General features: G+C 46.2%; 1 protein-coding gene and 1 long non-coding RNA gene across 6 annotated transcripts in view; one reads left to right on the top strand and one right to left on the bottom strand.

The window, feature by feature from the left end:
• JARID2 (jumonji and AT-rich interaction domain containing 2) overlaps positions 1 to 15,819 on the bottom strand; it is a 274,358-nt gene extending 258,539 nt beyond the window's left edge. The window contains exons 1-2 of one of the 5 annotated variants that reach the window (XM_055390668.2): positions 15,608 to 15,819; positions 14,059 to 14,262 (exon numbers count right to left, since the gene is read on the bottom strand). In XM_055390668.2, coding sequence (XP_055246643.1) covers positions 14,059 to 14,103 — 45 coding nt within the window. In that variant the 5' untranslated portion in view covers positions 14,104 to 14,262; positions 15,608 to 15,819. Of the gene's footprint in view, positions 1 to 11,664; positions 12,129 to 14,058; positions 15,324 to 15,607 lie in introns of those variants that run through there. The other 4 variants (XM_055390669.2, XM_019029679.4, XM_063707359.1 and 1 more) reach the window with 4 other exon arrangements.
• Positions 12,002 to 12,838, top strand: LOC101153358 (uncharacterized). Its single transcript, XR_002006499.3, has 2 exons — positions 12,002 to 12,110; positions 12,485 to 12,838. It is a non-coding gene; the product is annotated as an uncharacterized lncRNA (long non-coding RNA).
• Positions 15,820 to 19,073: the final 3,254 nt, after the last annotated feature.

Raw genomic sequence — 19,073 nt, 5'->3', positions numbered from 1 at the left:
CTCATCCAGACAAGAACTCCATTGAACATGAAGCTTTGCAAGTTCTTATTTGTACCAGGAGTTTCTGCAGAACTAATTGATGGTGTTTATGTTGAGCTGGTGTTTATATTTGAGACAAGTATTTCCCGACCTCTTCAACTATGAGACTTGGCCCATGGCTTAGATATGCCCAGAGCCCAGACTCTGGGACACTTAGGCAAGCCAAATATGTTCTTTATTTAAAGGAGGTTTCCTTTTCCTCTGTCAGCCACCTTTTAGATTCCAGCTAAGTTTAAACCACAATGGTTTGGAATCCTAACAGTAGTTTTGAGGATTACAATACAGAATGAGTATTTCAAAACATTTTTAAAGACACAGAACACTGAATCATGCAGTAACACCCACCAATCGCTCCCCTCAAAGTAAGTCAAGTTCAGAAGTTCACTATTAAATCCAGACCCTCCCAAATCCAGACCCTCCCTGGCCCCCTGCACTGTGGAAAAAAGTGATAAACTGCATTGGTATTTAAATAAAAATCTGATCTCTGCCACTCGAAGATGTAATCATCACTGGGGATTACTTTCATGCATCTTTAAAATTCTTTCAGATTAAAAGATCTGTCACAGTGTCAATACCACTACTATTTAGCAAAACTTGCCTTTAATTAAAGTTTTAGGTCAAGACCTCAAACCAAAAGCAAAAACACTGCCAGGCCCAAACACTGCTGCATTGAGATGAATGAACAACTACTCTGCTGTCCACATTTTAATCTGACTGTCCCTTTTTTGCATTTGGAAAGTGAACTTGAGTCAGATCTAAGTAAAAATTATTTGCTCCTGGAATGACAGCTCATCGTGGCTTTAAGATCCTTTTTTAGAATGAGGGGCATAAATACATAAATATATAAAAGTAACCCCCATCAAAAAAATGTAACCAGCTAGGAGTCCCAGTGAGAAGGCTGAACAGTGGTTAAAACTGAACGTTAACCAAACCCCACTAAAATAACCTCATCTCCCCAACATACCCATCTAACCCCTGTCCTAAGTGCAGATGAGCGAGCCCTAGCAAACATTTTATGATCTTCAAAAGATTAAGAAGCCAAGTCCACCATTCTTTTGGCATCTCTCAAAGCCAGTGGCATTTGCCACTCCAAATCATCAGTTTGAGAAGGAGACATGGCATTGTGTATAGGGTCCAGCCTGGTGCTGTCACAGCTCTGGGAAGGCAAGACCACGCAACCAAGCCCTTCAAGGCAGATGAAAACCATGTGCTACCAATTTGACTGGGACTCCAGACCATGACTCCTCATTAAATGCCTTCCATTCACATCAGCTCTTTCATCCTCCAACATCAAGACATTATTACAAGCTGAAAATAGAACAAACAGAGCTTTAGTGCTCTGGGCAGTGTAAGAATGGAAAAGGAGGCAATTTAGGTAAAACCAAGTGTTAGGTTCCACCTCATCTCTAAGGGTACATCTTGCCTGGAGAATAAAAGGCAGGCAAAGTAGTTCATTCAAAAGTATGCAAAAAAGTCATGCTGCTTCTTAGTCACACTGTGAACACTACCCTCATCCTCACAAACCAGGGAAGGCAGAGGGAAGATAAAAATCCCATCCATCCAAAAACATGTCTGGGTGTAAAGAGACTCACACTGCATTTTTCCGTAAGTTAGGAAGAAAAACCAAGCCTTGGTGAGAAGGAAAGGTGCTAAGCACCCTTATTATCTGAATTTCTATCCTCTTCCTCGAACAACTGGGATATACTATAATCAGCACAGATGACCCAGAAACAGTTTCCTCTTCAATCTTGCACTTGGAGAATTACAGCCACAAGAATCTGTAAGACTTATAATAACATGGTCTAAATAGTCACAGTTGGTGTTCTGCTGTTTTGTTTTGTTTTGAGACAGGATCTTACTCTGTTGCCCAGGCTGGAGTGCAGTGGCGCAATCTCGGCTCACTGCAACCTCTGCCTCCTGGGTTCAAGCAATTCTCCTGCCTCAGCCTCCCAAGTAGCTGGGATTACAGGCACTTGCCACCACACCTGGCTAATTTTTGTATTTTCAGTAGAGACAGGTTTTCACCATGTTAGTCAGGCTGGCCTCAAAGTCCTGACCTTGTGATCCGCCCGCCTTGGCCTCCCCAAGTGCTGGGATTACAGGTGTGAGCCACCACGCCCGGCTATAGTCACAGTTCATAAAGCACTTCACACTTTAACATTTGATTCAGCCTCCCACAAAATGACCTTGAGAGGCCAATAATGAAGGCACAATTCTCCCCCTTTCAAAGATGAAGAAACTGAGACCTGGAGAGGTGAAGTGATCTACCCAAGATGAGAGCAGAGATCCTCAACTTCAGACTGACTCCAAAGCCAGTGCTCTCCTCCCATTGTTTCACATCTCTGCTGCCAACCAAACTGTAAATGCCCCTCAGACAAGGGCAATGTCGTATTTTCAAACTCCCAACACAGTGTCAGAACATGGTAAGCAACCAAAAAATGCCAGCTGTATTTAACTGAACAGTCTTCCAAGCCACAGCCCAAAGGTATCTTCGTACATATACAAAGCCCACCTCACAAACAAGGCTGAGATCACATATGAAAACAATGTGATTGTGGGTCATCTTTATTACTTAAGTATCTCTATGTCCTCACAACAAAAAGCATTTCATACATATAAGAATAAGAACATCATTGTACAATTACCCAAGGCTCTCCCTTTCCCTTCCCTTCTGGAGCTCTTCTGACTAATAACACATTGTGTTCTTAGAGCAATTTTGTTTTACAAAGTGCTTTCACATATCTTATCTCATTTAGTTCTAAATGCCCTGAGAGAGGACACAGGAAGAAAATAGAAACTTAAATAAAACTCAACTGACATCTTTACTACTTGTTACAAATGCCTGTATTGTTTTTTAAAAGCCAACAAACAAACCAACCTGCTGGCCTAACGTGTACTACCTGTGGGACCGTAAATTAGTATAGCCTCTCTCCAAGAAAGCAACGTACTAGGAAAGATCAAAACGTAAATACGGGCACTTCTGAGTCAGTAATTTCACAGTAAGAATTTAGAGTTGAGTGCAAACAGACACATGCAAAGCAGGCTGCATGCATCATTTTGTACAACAGCCCCAAATCTGTGAAAAACCCATCCCGAAGAGATGAGTCAAGAAAATGGTGGTAACTATCAACCAACGGCCTTGACGCCATTAAAAATCACTGTCTTTGACTACCATGACAAGTTATAAATGCAAACAGGAGGTAACAAAAATACAGCACTTAAAGAGTATGGCCCATATATATAAAACTGTATGTGCAAGTAGAGGAATGTCCAGTATGTGATTTCAATGATTTCTATCTTTTGAGTACTTGTCTGATTTGAATCACTTCTTGTTAAGCAAAAAAGGCCATCTGCACAACAGTAAAATGCTATTGGCTTAATTAGGTATGGGGATTACACGTGGATTTTATTTTTCCGTGAAAATGAATCAATTACTGCAGTTACCATGAATAACTGAAAATCCCCCTGAAAAGAAAAGTATTTCCAAAGGCAGTAACAGAGAGGGCCTTCTACTGTATCAGGGCCTGGATTTCATGCCCCAGCTGTGTCTGATAAAATATGCGACCACAAGCAGGTCACTTAACAACAGTACTAGAAACCTCAGGAATTCTCAACTATAAAATTATAGCGTCCAAAATTGTGATCAGTTAAGTCTATCTTTTTGCACTAGATCCATACCGATTCCCTCCCACTACTAAGTAGTACTCGAAATACTCCACCAAACTTGAACTTAAATATTCCTAGAATGTATACTATGTATTAGACATTAACACTGACCTACAATGACATAAATTCAGCCCCTACTCTTGTGGGGTTAATAGGGTGAGAGACACGTAAGCAAATAACTCCAGCACCTAAAAATAAAGTGCGAGGAGACCAACCAACAGGGAGAAAGAGCCTGGCTCTGCCAGACTGGGTGAACAGGGTGACAGGCTTCAGACAAACACGGTGGGCTCCTCAGGCAATCCATTCACCAAGCAAGTAGAGGAATAAAATGCTGGGCTCAGCTGAAGCCCCGGATGTGTGAAGTGGATGGGTGGCAGGATAACCCAGAGTACATCAAGAAGGGCTTTTTATGCCATGCTGGGAACAAAGTTGGTTTAGATTCGATCCTGAGGACCAGAGAGCCACTAAAGAATTGTGTTCACATCATAATCAGATTTTTAATTTCAAGGACTATGTCTTCTTTAAACATCTTCGTGCACAGATTCAGTGCCACTCCAATCTTAATTCTCAATCTATCCCTCTTTCCAATTCACCATCCAGGTGTATTCAGGAGTCAAGTGTTGGCTAATACAGGACAGAGGCAGAAGGTGATTACATCACCTTCTAATCCGTAAAGCCTTGTTCTGTTTCCCAAAGTGCATCTGTTACTTGCTATCAGCTTGCTTTATTAAGAATCAAAGTGCAGAATTCATTTGATTCATTTATATCTGAGTCAGCTAGGAAGGCCGCCGGCAGGCCTGATGTCTCCAGGTTGGTGATTTCCAACTGGGTAATAATACCTTGAGCATTTGTGCAGCAGTATGCAGTTTACAAAGTGCTTTCACATCAAAAATTCCCCTGCCTCTCCCAGCAACAAGCCTGTGAAGTGCATGAAATAAGTTGTCCAGATGAGGAAATAGCCTGCCTGGAGTCACACAGCTAGTTTAACACAAGGCCAAACCTGAAGTAGGCTCACATTCCCAACCTTGTCCATTACTGCAGAGGTACCCCATATATTCACAAGCCTGTCCAAATCTGAGGCATTTCATTACTTAGGTCCATTTAGTAGCAGTAATAAGGCATATACACAAAGCACAAAAGTCTGCTGCTTAACAGAATAAGCATTCACTCAGCCCCCTTCTGCAAACCTATAGAAGGACTAAATGCAAGAAACACATGCTCAGCCCTAATCCCTTCTCATTTCCTCCTGGCACCTGTTTCTGCCCCCACAGGCACCAAACACTCTAACAGCTGGCCGAAACCGAGAGAGAACCAAGAGATAATACACTACCACTTCAGACCAAGCTCTCACCAAAATGGTGGCTGGGAAATAATGGAGACAGAACCACCAAGATTTTAAGAGATCAATAAACTGGGTGTCAAAAGATCTCCCACATTCTCCTGTCCCAGTAAACCAGGTCTCCAGGTAGACAAGAGTCACACAACCCATCCTTTTCACTCCTCCTCCTCACCTCCCCCGAAAAAAAGTTACTGTTAAGAATTCCTAATTGGGCCAGGCACAGTGGCTCACGCCTGTAATCCCAGCACTTTGGGAGGCTGAGGCGGGCTGATCACAAGGTCAAGAGATAGAGACCATCCTGGCCAACACGGTGAAACCCCGTCTCTACTAAAAATACAAAAATTAGCTGGGCATGGTTGTGTGTGCCTGTAGTCCCAGCTACTTGAGAGGATGAGGCAGGAAAATGAGATAGCGCCACTGTACTCCAGCCTGGCAACAGAGTGAGACTCCATCTCAAAAAAAAAAAAAAAAAAAATTCCTAGTTTACCAATGTGTATGACGGAAGACTCTTACCGGGAGTATGGAGGGGCAAAACTGTGGTTACACAGTGTTTTTTTTGGTGTGTTTTTGTTTTTTTTTTTTTGGAGACAGTCTCACTCACCTCACTGCAACCTCCATCCTCAAGTAATTCTCCTGCCTCGGCCTTCCAAGTAGCTGGGATTACAGGTGCCCACCACCACGCCTGGCTAACTTTTTTGCATTTTTAGTAGAGACGGAGTTTCACCATGTTGGCCAGGCTAGTCTAGAACTCCTGACCTGAAGTGATCCGCCCACCTCGGCCTCCCAAAGTGCTGGGATTACGGGCATGAGCCACCGCACCCGGCCCTGTGGCTATGTATTTTGTTAACCTTCTAGGAGCACGGTAAATAAACACTGCTGTTGATAATATTTCAGTGTTCATTGGCCTTCCTCTTCATGGGTGGTGGAGCTTGACAGACTTACAAAATTAGAACTTAAAATCCAATTGAGACCTTTTAGGCAGCACCAGCTCTCAAGAATAGCTCTCAAGAACTTCTACCAGTAGGGTTCCTCTTTCTCTAACACCCGCATCTGTCCTATGATTATGTAAGTAATCATGTATAATGTTCCCATTACTCACACCGCCTCATTAACACATCTGGACAGCCTTTGTTTAACGGATGGCCCAGCCCCTAGTGAGGACTGAGGGCAAATGATTTCCCCAGTGCTCCATGGTCCCCTAAGCCTCAAAGTCAGGGGCAATGATACAAGCATAAGAAAAAGTCAACAGCCCTGGGAAAGCAAACTGGTTCCTGCAAGTCTGGAGAACTGCAGCCCACGCTGGGCCTCAGATACACCCAAGAATGTGGTGGGGGCATTTGTAAAACTAGAAGAGCACAAACCATCCAGACCCAAGGGACACGGGATGTCAGTCTTCCAATGATGACTCAAGGAGACAGCCAGCTGGGGATAAGGGGGTAGCTCCACCAACTGGTTCTTCAAAAAACAACAAATACAAACATGCAGGGAAGACGGACACTTCTGACAAAACTGCCCTCCCTTCCAAATTTCCCAAGCAGAAAGCCTCTCCAAAGGCTGCCAACAGTCCCTTTTACAACCTTTTCTTCTCCCCTTTTTGGGGCTCCACTGATCATTCATGTTACTTCTATGTCCTCTGAACTCAAAAGTGGGGAGCAAATTCAGAAAACTAACCATCTGACTGGTTTTTCACCTTACTTGTCTCATCTGTAAAATGGACTCAAAAACCCCTTTTCTCAGACAAACTCACAATGTAGGCGGTTATTTCAGAATTGACTGAGTCCTCTCTTCACAATCCCGTTAAGAGAAGTGGGTGTTGTGTCGTCATCTGGAGGTGTTTTCTATAATCCATGCTTTTCTGGGACATTTCTTCAAATGGAAAAAAGAACCCCAGTAGAGGTGGGCAGCACCCTTAAAATAGTAAAATCTGTGGCAAGACAAACTGTGGTACAAGTGTTAAAAAAAAAACAACCAGAAACCCAGAGTGGTAGTCGAGCTGCCAGTCGCTGCTCACGCAGGAATGATCTATACTTTGCCCTCTGGAACAATCTGCGTGGGCTCTTTCCTACAGCCTAAGAGAGCAAGAAAGACAAAAGCCACCTGCAAGAAGTGACAGGAACAGGAAGTCCTGGAAACATGAGTCTTCCACCAAGAGCAAAATGACAGGTCAGCTCCACTTTCGATGATTTTATTCTGAATCAGAACTGCATTTTAAAAATCCTTATTTGGCCAGGCACGGTGGCTCACACCTGTAATTCCAACACTTTGGGAGGCTGAGGTGGGCAGATCATGAGGTCAGGAGTTCAATACCAGCCTGGCCAACATAGTGAAACCCCGTCTTTACTAAAAATACAAAAATGAGCCGGGTGTGGTGGCACACGCCGGTTAGTCCCAGCTACTCGGGAGGCTGAGGCGGGAGAATCGCTTGAACCCAGGAGCTAGAGGCTGCAGTGAACGGAGACCATGCCACTGCACTCCAGCCTGGGTGACAGAGAGAGACTCCTCTGTCTCAAAAAAAAAAAAAAAATCCTTATTAAAAAAACCTGAAGCTGGCAGAAGGTTATAGGATTGTCTGAAGTCCCAAGAAAGATTAAAACCTAGAAGGATAATGAGAATAAAATCTCGCTCACTCTTATTCTACAAAAATGTAGACAGATATCACGGAGTTCTCACCTCCTAGAATAAAAGATGCCTGCAAGGGTGAGGCAAGTATGGAAAAGGTTTATGGACAAAAGGAATCAGAAAAACAAAGACTGGGGGCCTGGAAAAGCAATTGAGGCTTGTCTTAGGGAGTCACAGGATATAAAGAGTACAGTTATCTGGAACACGGAAAAAAAAAGAAAGATAATTGAGCACATGAAGAAACAGATTCATTTGGTTTCATTTTTATTAACAGGTAAGGCTTAAGGATTTAAAATGGAACAGACCTTCCACAATATCTCATAAGTAAAACAATATATAATTAAAGTTGCCAGATTACAAGATAGAAGCTTCTGAACTCCATGAATTAGGTGCAAAATTACTAATCTTTCTGCTCCCTGCCACTCAGTAAATGGCACAATTATTTTAACTCCAAAAGTAACACAATCACCTCAGTAGGACTACTTTAAACTGATCCACACTTTACATGTTACATGGCATGAAGCAGACAGGGAGTCCAGTTCAGCATTCGGGGATTAAGGCTAAACACAGTTGGAAGCACTCTTATCAGAGATGACAAGAACCAGAAGTTGGTTAGTTAATGGGAACAAGTTTGTTAGATAAGAAAAAATTTTTTAAAAAAAAAAGGTATTCCCTAACATTTTGTATTAACTGACAAAGACAAATCTACCTTTAATTACGGTTTTTTTGATAGGAGGCCATGGGTCTTCTTTCTGAGCTTAAGTCTCTGAACGTTCTGTTGTTCCACATTATGCTGTTTTGCTTGTTGGGGAAGTCTGGGCATAACTGAAGTTTGGTTCTTAAAAGGGAATCACTTGCAAAGCAATGTGTGTGGACAGTCCTTTCAGATTTTCCCAAAAATCTTAAAAATGTCTGGCCCACATTTTTTTTTGAATGGAGTCTCACTCTGTTGCCCAGGCTGGAACGCAGTGGCAGGATCTCAACTCACTGCAACCTCCGCCTCCCAGGTTCAAGCGGCTCACTGCAACCTCTGCCTCCCAGGTTCAAGCGGCTCACTGCAACCTCCGCCTCCTGGGTTCAAGTAATTCTGCTGCCTCAGCCTCCCGAGTAGCTGGGATTACAGGCATGCACCACCATGCCTGGGTAATTTTTGTATTTTTAGTACAGACGGGGTTTCACCATGTTGGTCAGGCTGGGCTTGAACTCCTGACCTCATGATCCGCCCACCTCAGCCTCCCAAAGTGCTGGGATTACAGGCATGAGCCACCACGCTCTTTTTCACACTGTTTCAAGGTTGACATAATACTTAACTGTAATTACAATAATAAGCCCAACTGGAATAACCAGATTTGGGAACAAACAACTGACACTTAGCAAGACTTCTGGGTGAAAGCCAAAGGGGACAGAGGTACATCCCAGAGGTGCCCAGGACCTTTGTCCTGGGATATCAGTCAGGACATACTGCAGCCAACAGGGCAAGTAGGATGGGTAGATAAAAGGTGGTTAGTAGAGCTGCTACTACTGTAATCCTGGGGGAGACGTGGACCAGTAACATCAGGATGATCAGAGCAATGCAGCCAGAATTCAGACAATGTCAGGAGTGTGAGTCCTCACACCATCATGAGCAAGGGCAAACCACTAGCTTAAAAATGTTCAGCTGGCTGGGTGCAGTGGCTCATGCCTGTAATCCCAGCACTTTGGGAGGCCGAGGCAGGCAGATCACCTGAGGTCAGGAGTTCAAGACCAGCTGGGCCAATATTGTGAAATGAAACTCCATCTCTACTAAAATACAAAAATTAGCTGGGCATGATAGCGGGTGCCTGTAATCCCACCTACTCGGGAGGCTGAGACAGGAGAATCGATTGAACCCGGGAGACAGTGGTTGCAGTGAGGAACCACTGCACTCCAGCCTGGGCAGCTGAGCAAGACCCTGTCTCAAAAAAAAAGGAAACAAAAAAACAAATGCTCTCTAGGTTAGCCTTCACCAAGTGTTTTAACGAACTACGCTTTTAATATGACATTCCTGTGTCTTCTCTGAAAAAAAAAAAAACAGTTCTATTTTGAAGGTAACAGACACCAATTATATACTCCAAAAGATTGTCTTGTTCTGAAGGAGGAAAGTTTAACCTTTGGAGTACGGTATATATTAACACTGGAGTTATTTCCAAGGCACTTGGAAGTGCGTCAATAGCCTTCAGCCCAGCAACAGGGACTGGTTTAACCCACTATGAGGAAACAGGCATTACCGAGTACCAAATTGTCTATTTGGGCCAGTGGCTACAGGGACACACAAGTTAGGTATCAGCCTACTGTAAAATAATATAACCTGGATAATAAACCAAGTTGGATTACTTGTCAACATAATTTTTCTTTCAAATTTTAGTGACACTTTGGACTTCATTGTGTCTGCCTTCCGTACTGTCCCTGTACAGTGATAGGAGCTAAACTGCCACTGCCCTGCACCTAAGTAACACAGAGCAAGATCTTCCACTACTAGAAACAAGTAACTGAAAAGCCATGTAAACATCCCAGGAAAGAAAAAATACAGCAATAAAATAACGTGCAAATTTCCCCACCACCCCACCAACTGTAAAATAACGTGACTGAACAATTTATTATGAATAAGTTTTAAAACAAAAAACCTCATAAATCCAACCACTGTATATTTTGTGTTCTTCCTACTTTTTTCTTTGTAATTTTACGTAGTTGTAATTATAGTAAATCCTTTTGAAGCTTATAACAAAAACTTTTTCCAATTTTTAAATCATACACTTTCAAATCAGAAAATTAGATACTTAAAACTTACAGCCTAGTGGTACAAATTCTGCTTGAGCTGTCCTAGAAAATCAAACTGGCAATTTGTTTTCATGCTAACTACATGAATTACTATCTTCATAACGCAGAGATTCTCTATTTCAAACTGATACCTGATCAAATAGTGGTGAAGCCCCAGTATCCTATCTGTTATTCTCCCTAGGAATAACCAGGCAGTGGAATGATGGAAACGGCAGAAAATATCTATAGAGCAAAACGTGCAACTGTTTTTATTGTCCAAGTGGATTGGGGCTTTCAAAGGCAACTGTTTTCAGTTATTTAAGGTATTGCAGTGGGAGTCGTGCCCAACACAATTAAGACAGGATTACATTGCAATTTATGAGTTTCTCAAGGACATCATTTATTATGAAATATAACAATCATTTCTCCCAAAGCCTACTATCGACAATCGCACCCCCAACTCTGCTTTGCTAAGGTAATAAACTAAATGGCAACTCAGCAGGCATCCCGGGCTTTTGAGACCAATTGTGGGAAACGTGCTGCCTTCCACCAGCTCAAGTAATAATGCCACCTTACTTATAAGGAGGCATACTGTTTTACACCTTCCATGCACATGATCTTTTCAGTGACTTAGTTAAGTGGCAATGGCAGGTATTTTTCCATTTTACCAAAGAGAAAACAGAACGCCAGCCTCTGGTTTCCCTGCTCAGAAGAACTAAGCCCAGAGCACCTTGAGACTTAAAGGAGTCCTGTGCTCTTCTCAGTACATTTATCAATGACAAGTCTTCCTTTGGTCCAGCCCCCCAAAATAACACTCAGTAGGCACAGAGCCGGCACAGCAAAGGAAAGCCCCCCCACCGTAGTACCACAAAGCTTCCAGAAAGAGCAACAGTTGCTGCTGTGCAGCATCATCATGAAAGGCATCCGGCCACATCCTGCTGAAGCACCCCTAACACGACTTCAAGTGACAAGGTGGCCAAATCCACAACGCGGTCCTCCAACAAAGCACAGCTTTCCCTGAATACTTTCATTTCTTTACATAAGCACTGGAGAGGGGACACATGCACCACGCTAGTAATGCAACACCATCAGGAGACCTGGAACAGAGGAAGTGAAAACATTCCTGCAGAAAGGAGGCGCCTCCTCCCCGCTCCCCGCTTCCCAAGGGGCATCAGAACAGGGTCCAGTGGCACTCCTTTGGGGACCTACGGCTCCCCGGCCCTCACCTGGTGGGAAGCGCGACGCTCCGGAGCGGAAGGCAGAGGCCGAGCGCATCTTCCTCCTCTTCCTCCTCCCACGCCGCAGCCCGGCTCTGCGGCAGCCCCCGCCCCCGCCCAGCTCCCTCCTCCCCCCGCCGCCCCGCCGCGCCTGGAACCTCCCGCCCGACTTTTGACGTCACGGAGGAGGAGGGGAAGGTTCCACCCGAGCCCGTCCCTTTGTGACGTCACAATGACAACAGAGCACGGCCGGGAGCGTCGGGGAACCGAGCGCCGCGGGGGGCGGAGGGAGGGAAGAAGGGCTGGGGCGCCGGCGCGCGGCGGGGGAAGAACCGGGGGGCGGAGAGGGGGCGCGCTGACGTCTCGCTGGCTTAACCTGTTGCTCTCGAGACTGCGTCGGAGCCCGCAGGCAGGGCCGCGGGAAGCCGGCCGGGCCGCCGCCGCCATGCTCGGCCGTATGCGCGGTGGGGGGCGCCCGCTGCAGCTGTGCGCCGCGCGCCCCCTCCCCGGCACGCCCACGCCCCCGCCCCCGCTCCCACCCCCGCCCCGCGCGCTATCCCCTCCCCGCGCCCCGCAGGCCGCGCCACCCCCGCGCCCCACCCGCCCTCCTGCCCGCCTGCGAGCCGGCCCGGGTAGCCCGGTGCCCGCCTCGCGCGCCCGCCTAGAGCCCGGAGTATGCCCCCTATAGGCCGCGCGCGCGCGCCCGCCCGCCCAGCCCCGGCCCAGCCTGCCGCGACCCCCGCGCGCCGTCCCTTTCGCAGCCGGCTCGAGGACGTCAGGAACACCGGCTCTGCTCCCGGTGCATTAACTCGTGCCGTGCCTCCCGCAGCCGCCGCCAGCCACGGGCTTGCAGCCGGACGCCCGGACTCGGAGACACGATCCGCTGAACGCCCGCAATAAGAAAGAAAACCCACCCCACGCTGCTCTCCACCTCAACGAGGTCCGGAATGCAACGAGGTCCGGAATGGGAGGCGGGGTGCGGTTCTCGTCCAAGTTCTACCCCATTTGCTTTGTGGCTGCATCCGAAACGGACGTGCCCCGGGAAGGCGTCCACGCTCCAAGACAAGGTTGCCTCAGTGCAGTTTCTACAGCCCGAGTTTAAACTAGTCCTTTGCATTCTACCCAGCCCTCTGCAATGCGGATGTATTTTAATTCTTAAATTCTTTATGGAACAGCTTTCTAAGTTGGGCTTGATTATTTAACCTTGCATTTCTTTCATAGTTGAAGTTGACGTGTCTAGATAAGGATCAGCTCTCTTGAAGAGGCATTCAGCTTTTCCATTAAATATATTTTCTACAAAACCAGTGCCCCGAAGGTCATCTCTCATTACACACACCACAATGATCAAAAAGGGAAAATATTAACACCAATTTGTCTACCCAACTTAAATGAAACTTTCCTCTTACGTTGCATTATTCCTAAGGTATGTTCATTTGGTCTTTTTTTGAAAAAAAAAGTTATTTAATTTAAAGCATGCAGCTAATCACAGATCACTCGAGTGCATATTTGGTTAATCCCTCGGTCCCCCTTTCCTCCCTCCCCTCAAACTTAAAAAAAAAAAAAAGCCACCACACACAAAACAAAAACACTCCCCATGCCAATCAAAACGTAGCTGTACTATGCATAAAATAAATTTAACTATTCCAAGCCATTTAAATCTAGGAATAATCACCCAATTTCAGAAGCCCAGTTAACAGGGAGAAATTATTTGTAGTTACTTACATATGCATTCATGTACACACTTAAAAACATTAGCCATAGTGTGTGTCCTTTTCCCCTACAACTGGAAACCATGAATTTTTTAAACAAAACCAGCCTCATTATTAAAGTCAATCCCAACAAATGCATTCGCTGTAACATGATTCCCAACTGGTTTATGTCGCAAACCAGATAAGCCAAAACGACCACAGACATTAAATTTGATGTGCCAGGGCAAAGAGAAGATCGCCATAATCGGACCCTCGATCGCAACTTAAAGGGCTTTCAACACACATGCGTTACACGATTTTTCCAAAAACATTAATAATAATAACACAGGCTCATTTGCATGCAAAGTGCAATACGGGGCCAAATCCGCTTGAGAATGCAGTTTAGTTACATTACCGCAGCCACCCCCCCACCTCAAGCTCCACCAAAATCCCTTGCCTTTCATCTAAAACTAGATTATGGTTGTGTCATTCGAGGTCAATTTATTCACTTGAGGTATCTCTACACCAGTCTGTTTTTTCAACCAAACTAGGCAGACACCACTTTGCTTGAAAAGCCCTCTTTCAGAAAAGAAAGAAACAGCCTTATCGGACGCTGTGTTTAAAACCCTTCAGCTGCAGAATTATCTATAAACTTGACATTCACAGCCATTGCTTAAAACTGCAAGTCAAAGGATGTGTTGTTAGGAGCACTTACGTATTTCTTCTGAATGATATTCCTCTTGGGTCTTTCCTTGCTCATTCTGAGATCCAAATGCCGATTGCAAAAGGGGACAATTGCTTCATGAATTTAAAGCCGTCAGAAATTTGCAAAAAAATATCCTGGTGGTTTTTATTGTTGTTGGTGGTGGTTGATCTTGTAATCCGACTTTTCTTCCTCTTCCCCCAAAGCCAGATTCGCCTTGAAATAAATCCGAAATTGGGAAGGAAAAAAAAAGAGCCAAAGACGAACGAAGCAAACAAAAAAAAATTCACTTTAGTAAAACACTCATAATGGAAAATTTCCCCCGAAACACATACACACACACACAAAAAAAAACCGACGCCCTTCACTCCCCCCCCTTTTTCCTCCAAAAACTACATCAGCGAAACGTGAAGGTCCTTAGTGTCTGATCCGTAGTTACATCTTGGAAAAGAAAAGGGAAAGATAAATAAAAAATGTTGGAAGTCACGTTTGTGCTGCAGCAGCAGTGCGAGCAGAAGAGTCAACTCCAGCGGCGGCGGCGGCGGCGGCGGCAGCACCACAGCGAGGGCTCGCCGAGTCTCTTTTTTCCAAGCCCCCTAACCAATGAGAGAGAGGCTATCCAGCCCAACTTTAAATGGACTCTGCTTTTATACAAGTTAGGGCTCCTCGGATAATTCCCCGCCGGGCGCCAGCCGAAAACTCCCACCGCTCAGCCGTCAGGCGCCCGCTTAGCCAGGTGCCGACCGCCCCTGGCCCAGTCCAGGGCACCCCCGCAGCCTGGCCAACCAGACACCCGAGCGACCTCGACGAACCCCTCCCAGGCAAGCCCTCGGGCGTCGCTCCCACGCCGAGCCCAGGCGTGGAATTGAGAGAGGCTCCCTAGCTCAATGCATGGCACGCTCCGTCGCTCCACCTCACCCCCTTTCCCCTGCCTGCCGCTCACCCCACGGCCGCCCCACGCCAGCCCCCGCCACTGCCTTCGCGTCTACCTGCAGCCGGGCTGCTGGGTAGGAGTGCCCCAGGACGCCCGGCCCCGGGGAGAGCCGCCTATTCCCGGGGCACCTTAGAATGGTCCCCTTGATCTTCTGGAAGTTGTAGTCCCCCGACTACAAAATGGCTATGGCCACGGAAGCTGGGAACTACAATTCCCAGCCTGCCCCGCAAAGCCTGTCACTCAACTCCCCTCCCTCCTCCTCGCCCCCTCCCCCTCACTGGCCGTGCCAACAAACGCTTGGACGTGTCCCGCGTGCGACACTGCTAGAGGCTGGCTCGGGATTGGCCCGCGGAGCGTGTGGTCCGCGAGCGAGGAACTCCCCACGCCGGCCCTCCTCCGCCCCCCGGGCCCCGGCCCCCCCCCGGCGGCCGCCAGCCCCCTCCCCGCGCGCCCCGCCCCCACCCGCGGCGCGAGCCGCCTGTGGAATCGAGGAATCGCGCGCGTGCGGCCCGGAGCCGCGGGGGAGGGACGCGAGGCTTCCCCGGGGAAGGCCTCGGAGCGTGGCGGTGAGGGGGGCGGTGTCAGGGAGGGGTTGGAGCCCGTCCTAAGGAAAACTGGGCCACGCACCAAGAGGAATCCTCGGTGCGAACTAGTTGATCGGCGGCGCCTGCTGCTTGTGCCGTGCAGCCGGTGTCACCTCAGGACAGCGCCTCGCGTCTGTGTACAGAGCGTGCTGCGGGCGCCTAGGGTAGTCCGAGGTCACCCCTCTCCGCGCCCCACAGCCGCGCACGCCCCCACGCTCGGGGTGGGCGGCGGCCGGGGGTCGCCGGGTGGAAAGGCCACGCCCCCCCCACGCCCGGGCGCGGCACGCTGCCCCTGGGTCGCGAACGCGCCTCCGCTCGATCCGCTTGGAGGACGTCGCTGGTGGCCCAGGAGTGAAGCCCCGGCGGCTGCCTCCTGAGAAAAGATAGCCGTGTTTAAAGAGACTGAACGGGATCTTTGCTTTGCCGGGCGTATTTTATGATAAAATACCACAAAATGTTGAGACAAAAATGAGTGGAATATGGAGACCGAGCCGCACAGACACGCAATTGTAAGGAAACATCTCGAACACCGAGTGCCAGGAATATCAACTGTCCGGGCCACGCAAGAGCCTGCTTTTTACCTGCCTCCAGCCCCCTGTCGTGCTGGTTTAATCGCTGAAACAAATGAAGTAGCAGGCCCTGGCATAGCGCTTTGGGCCTTCGCCTTATTAACAACTTTGTCAAGTCTCGCATCGCGATTCTGCCTTGTTAATTTCCTTGTTTTTCGCTGTGGTTTTGGAGAAGCAATGTTTTCCATGATCTCTCAGGCTAGCCTCGGAATAAAACGTGGCAGAAGCGCTCCCGCGAACACATACCCATATATTTTATTCTATCTATTCCCTAGAGTCTGCTAACTTCAAAAGTCTAGATACTCACACAGCTGTTTCCTTGCAGCAGTATTTGAAGAGATAACCTTGGTGTCTAGAACGGTCTCAGAAACTGGAGGTAACAGACCTGGATTCAAATCGCGCCTTGGCCACTTCCCAAAAGGCAACCGAGAGCCTCTCTGAGCTTGTCAGTTTCCGCATCTGCAAATTAGTGGTGATCAAACCTGTGGGGATGATTATGTGATAAATAACAGTAACCTAGTTTAAAACTAGGCACGTTATTGGAAGCTTTCAGTAAACGAAATAAAAAGCCTTTTCGAGAGGGTATTTTTCTTATTATTTTTACCTTTTCAAAAAATCTGAAATGAAATAATTTTATCTAATGTTCACTTCACAATTGGAAAAATAAATGACCTTTTGTGCCCTGAATATTGCAAAACTTGTACGCTGGTGCCATTTCCTGGGAAGGATCCAATGGGGCAGACTACAGTAGGGCCACCCAAGGTGTTTTCTAAAAACTTTCTGATCATTAGGACTGGCATACTGGGAATCTCCACGTCTCCACGTTGTTAAGATTTTAACCAGCTTTCTGTAAGTTTAACGCAGATACCTCATTCCCTAGGCAAATATTAATGAACAAAGGTGAGTTTCTTTTCTGTTCCCCTAACTAGCCCTGGAGCCTGGACTTCTCAGTCCTGGGCTTGCGAACTCTCCTGCCAGGCTACCAGCTCCAGGTCACCTGGTGTGAAAAACTATTGTGTAAAGTTGAGGCCTCAGGGCAGAGGGGAAAGGAAGGAATTTGCTCATTTCCAAAAGATTTGAATAATATTAGGGTTGTTTTCCCTGAAAGAGAAAAAAGGTTGGCCTTCTTAGTGGTTGAAAGATTTTCCTGTTGTGAAAGTAACCTACTCCTAATGAACTTCCTTCCCCTACCATCTTGGCAAGACCATCCAAGGTTTTTCTTGCTCTTTCCTCCTCTTTTTCATTTTCTGTAAGTCAAATGCAGCTTTTCTTCTGATGATTTTCACATCTCAAAGCCTTGACCTCTTCAATTGGAGGGGCAGGGATGAGAACATGTCTAGGTACATTGATTGTATTAGACTCTATGCCAGCACTGTCCTCATCCCTGAGGACACAGGAAGCTCACAGCTCAGTAAAAAAAAAAAAAAAAAAAAAAAAAGGCAGAGTTTACAATGGTTGTGATACCTCCAAAAAGTACTATATCAGCAATGTAGAAAAGAAGCTAAAAAGAACACATTGCTGAGATGACTAGGTGTTAAGGAGTTTTGAAGTAGGTGTAGGGGTTCACATACATACTTAAAGAAAGTGCATATTTCACCCCTTTGCATTGCATCCTATTTGTTTACATTCTCCACTTTTAGTGTTTCTAGTTCTTCTCTCCAAGTAAAAAGGAAATTCCCTAAAGAGATGATGTTGTCTACTTCTCATACCCTCCAAAGCTCCAAAAACTTCATCAAATTTGAAAGATGTCCAGTAAATGCTTACTGTTGAATATTTCACCAAAACTATAATGCCCAACTATTTAGACTATTGCCCAACATTTAGTCTCCTACCATCATCTTCCATTCCATTCTGGAACTCTGCTAGTTTTCCTCTTGCATTATCTAAATCCAATGTAGTGTTATACATTCTTCAAGGCCCCAAATTCAGGCCCATTTCCAATCCAGCCTCGCTGCTTGGCCTACTCATTCCTGGATTCTCATTGCCCTTCCTATTTTGGCAATAATTTTTGAGCTTTAAAATTTTATTCTGAGGCCGAATGTGGTGACTCACATCTGTAATCCCAGCACTTTGGAAGGCCGAGGCAAAAGGATCACTTGAGCTCTGGAGTTTGAGACCAGCCTGGGTAACATGGTGAAACCCTATCTCTACCAAAAAAAAAAAATACAAAAATTAGCTGGACGTGGTGGCCCAGGCATGGTAGTGTGCACCTGTAGTCCCAGTTACTTGGGAGGCTTAGGTGGGAGGATGGCTTGAGCCGGAGGCTGAGGTTGCAGTGAGCTGACATTGCACCATTACACTCCAACCTGGGTGACAGAGAAAGACCCTGTCAAAAACAAAAACAAAAAAAATTATTCTCTGTTGTATTTTTTTTCTGATTATGTCATGTAAGTATCTTTGTATCTCTTAATTAAATTGAAAATTTGATGGGGCCATGATTTGTCTCATATTGAGGCAGCCATTGGCAATGAGGGAATCAGATGTTTCTAATATTAAGTCTCTGAGTGACCATATGCCATTCACCTGCCTCATATAGGCCTTGGGTCTGTCATTTATAAAATGAGCAGGTTAGGCTGGGTGTGGTGGTTCACACCTCTAATCCTAGCACTTTGGAAAGCCAAAGCGGAAGGATTGCTTGAGCCCAAGAGCTCAAGACCAGCCTGGATAACATAGCCAGACACCATCTCTACAAACATAAAATTAAAAATTAGAGGGTTAAATTCAATTATTTCCCAAAGACATTTCTACACCCAACATTCTCTAGTCCTACCTTTACCTTTGTACTGTGCTGCTTTTCCCCCTCAGTGCTGGCCCCTAAGTAAACTCAAATCCACAATCATTCAGTAAAAGTTGCTAGGTTAAGTTTCTTTACACTTGTATGTTATTAATTTCCAAAAAGACCTCATATTTATCCGAGCTATCTAATGATAGCTTTCATTT

The sequence above is a fragment of the Gorilla gorilla genome, chromosome 5 (assembly GCF_029281585.2).
Source record: "Gorilla gorilla gorilla isolate KB3781 chromosome 5, NHGRI_mGorGor1-v2.1_pri, whole genome shotgun sequence".
NCBI classification, from domain to species: domain Eukaryota; kingdom Metazoa; phylum Chordata; class Mammalia; order Primates; family Hominidae; genus Gorilla; species Gorilla gorilla.
Note: the sequence above shows the minus strand (reverse complement) of the source record. Positions and strands in the feature narration are given on the sequence as shown.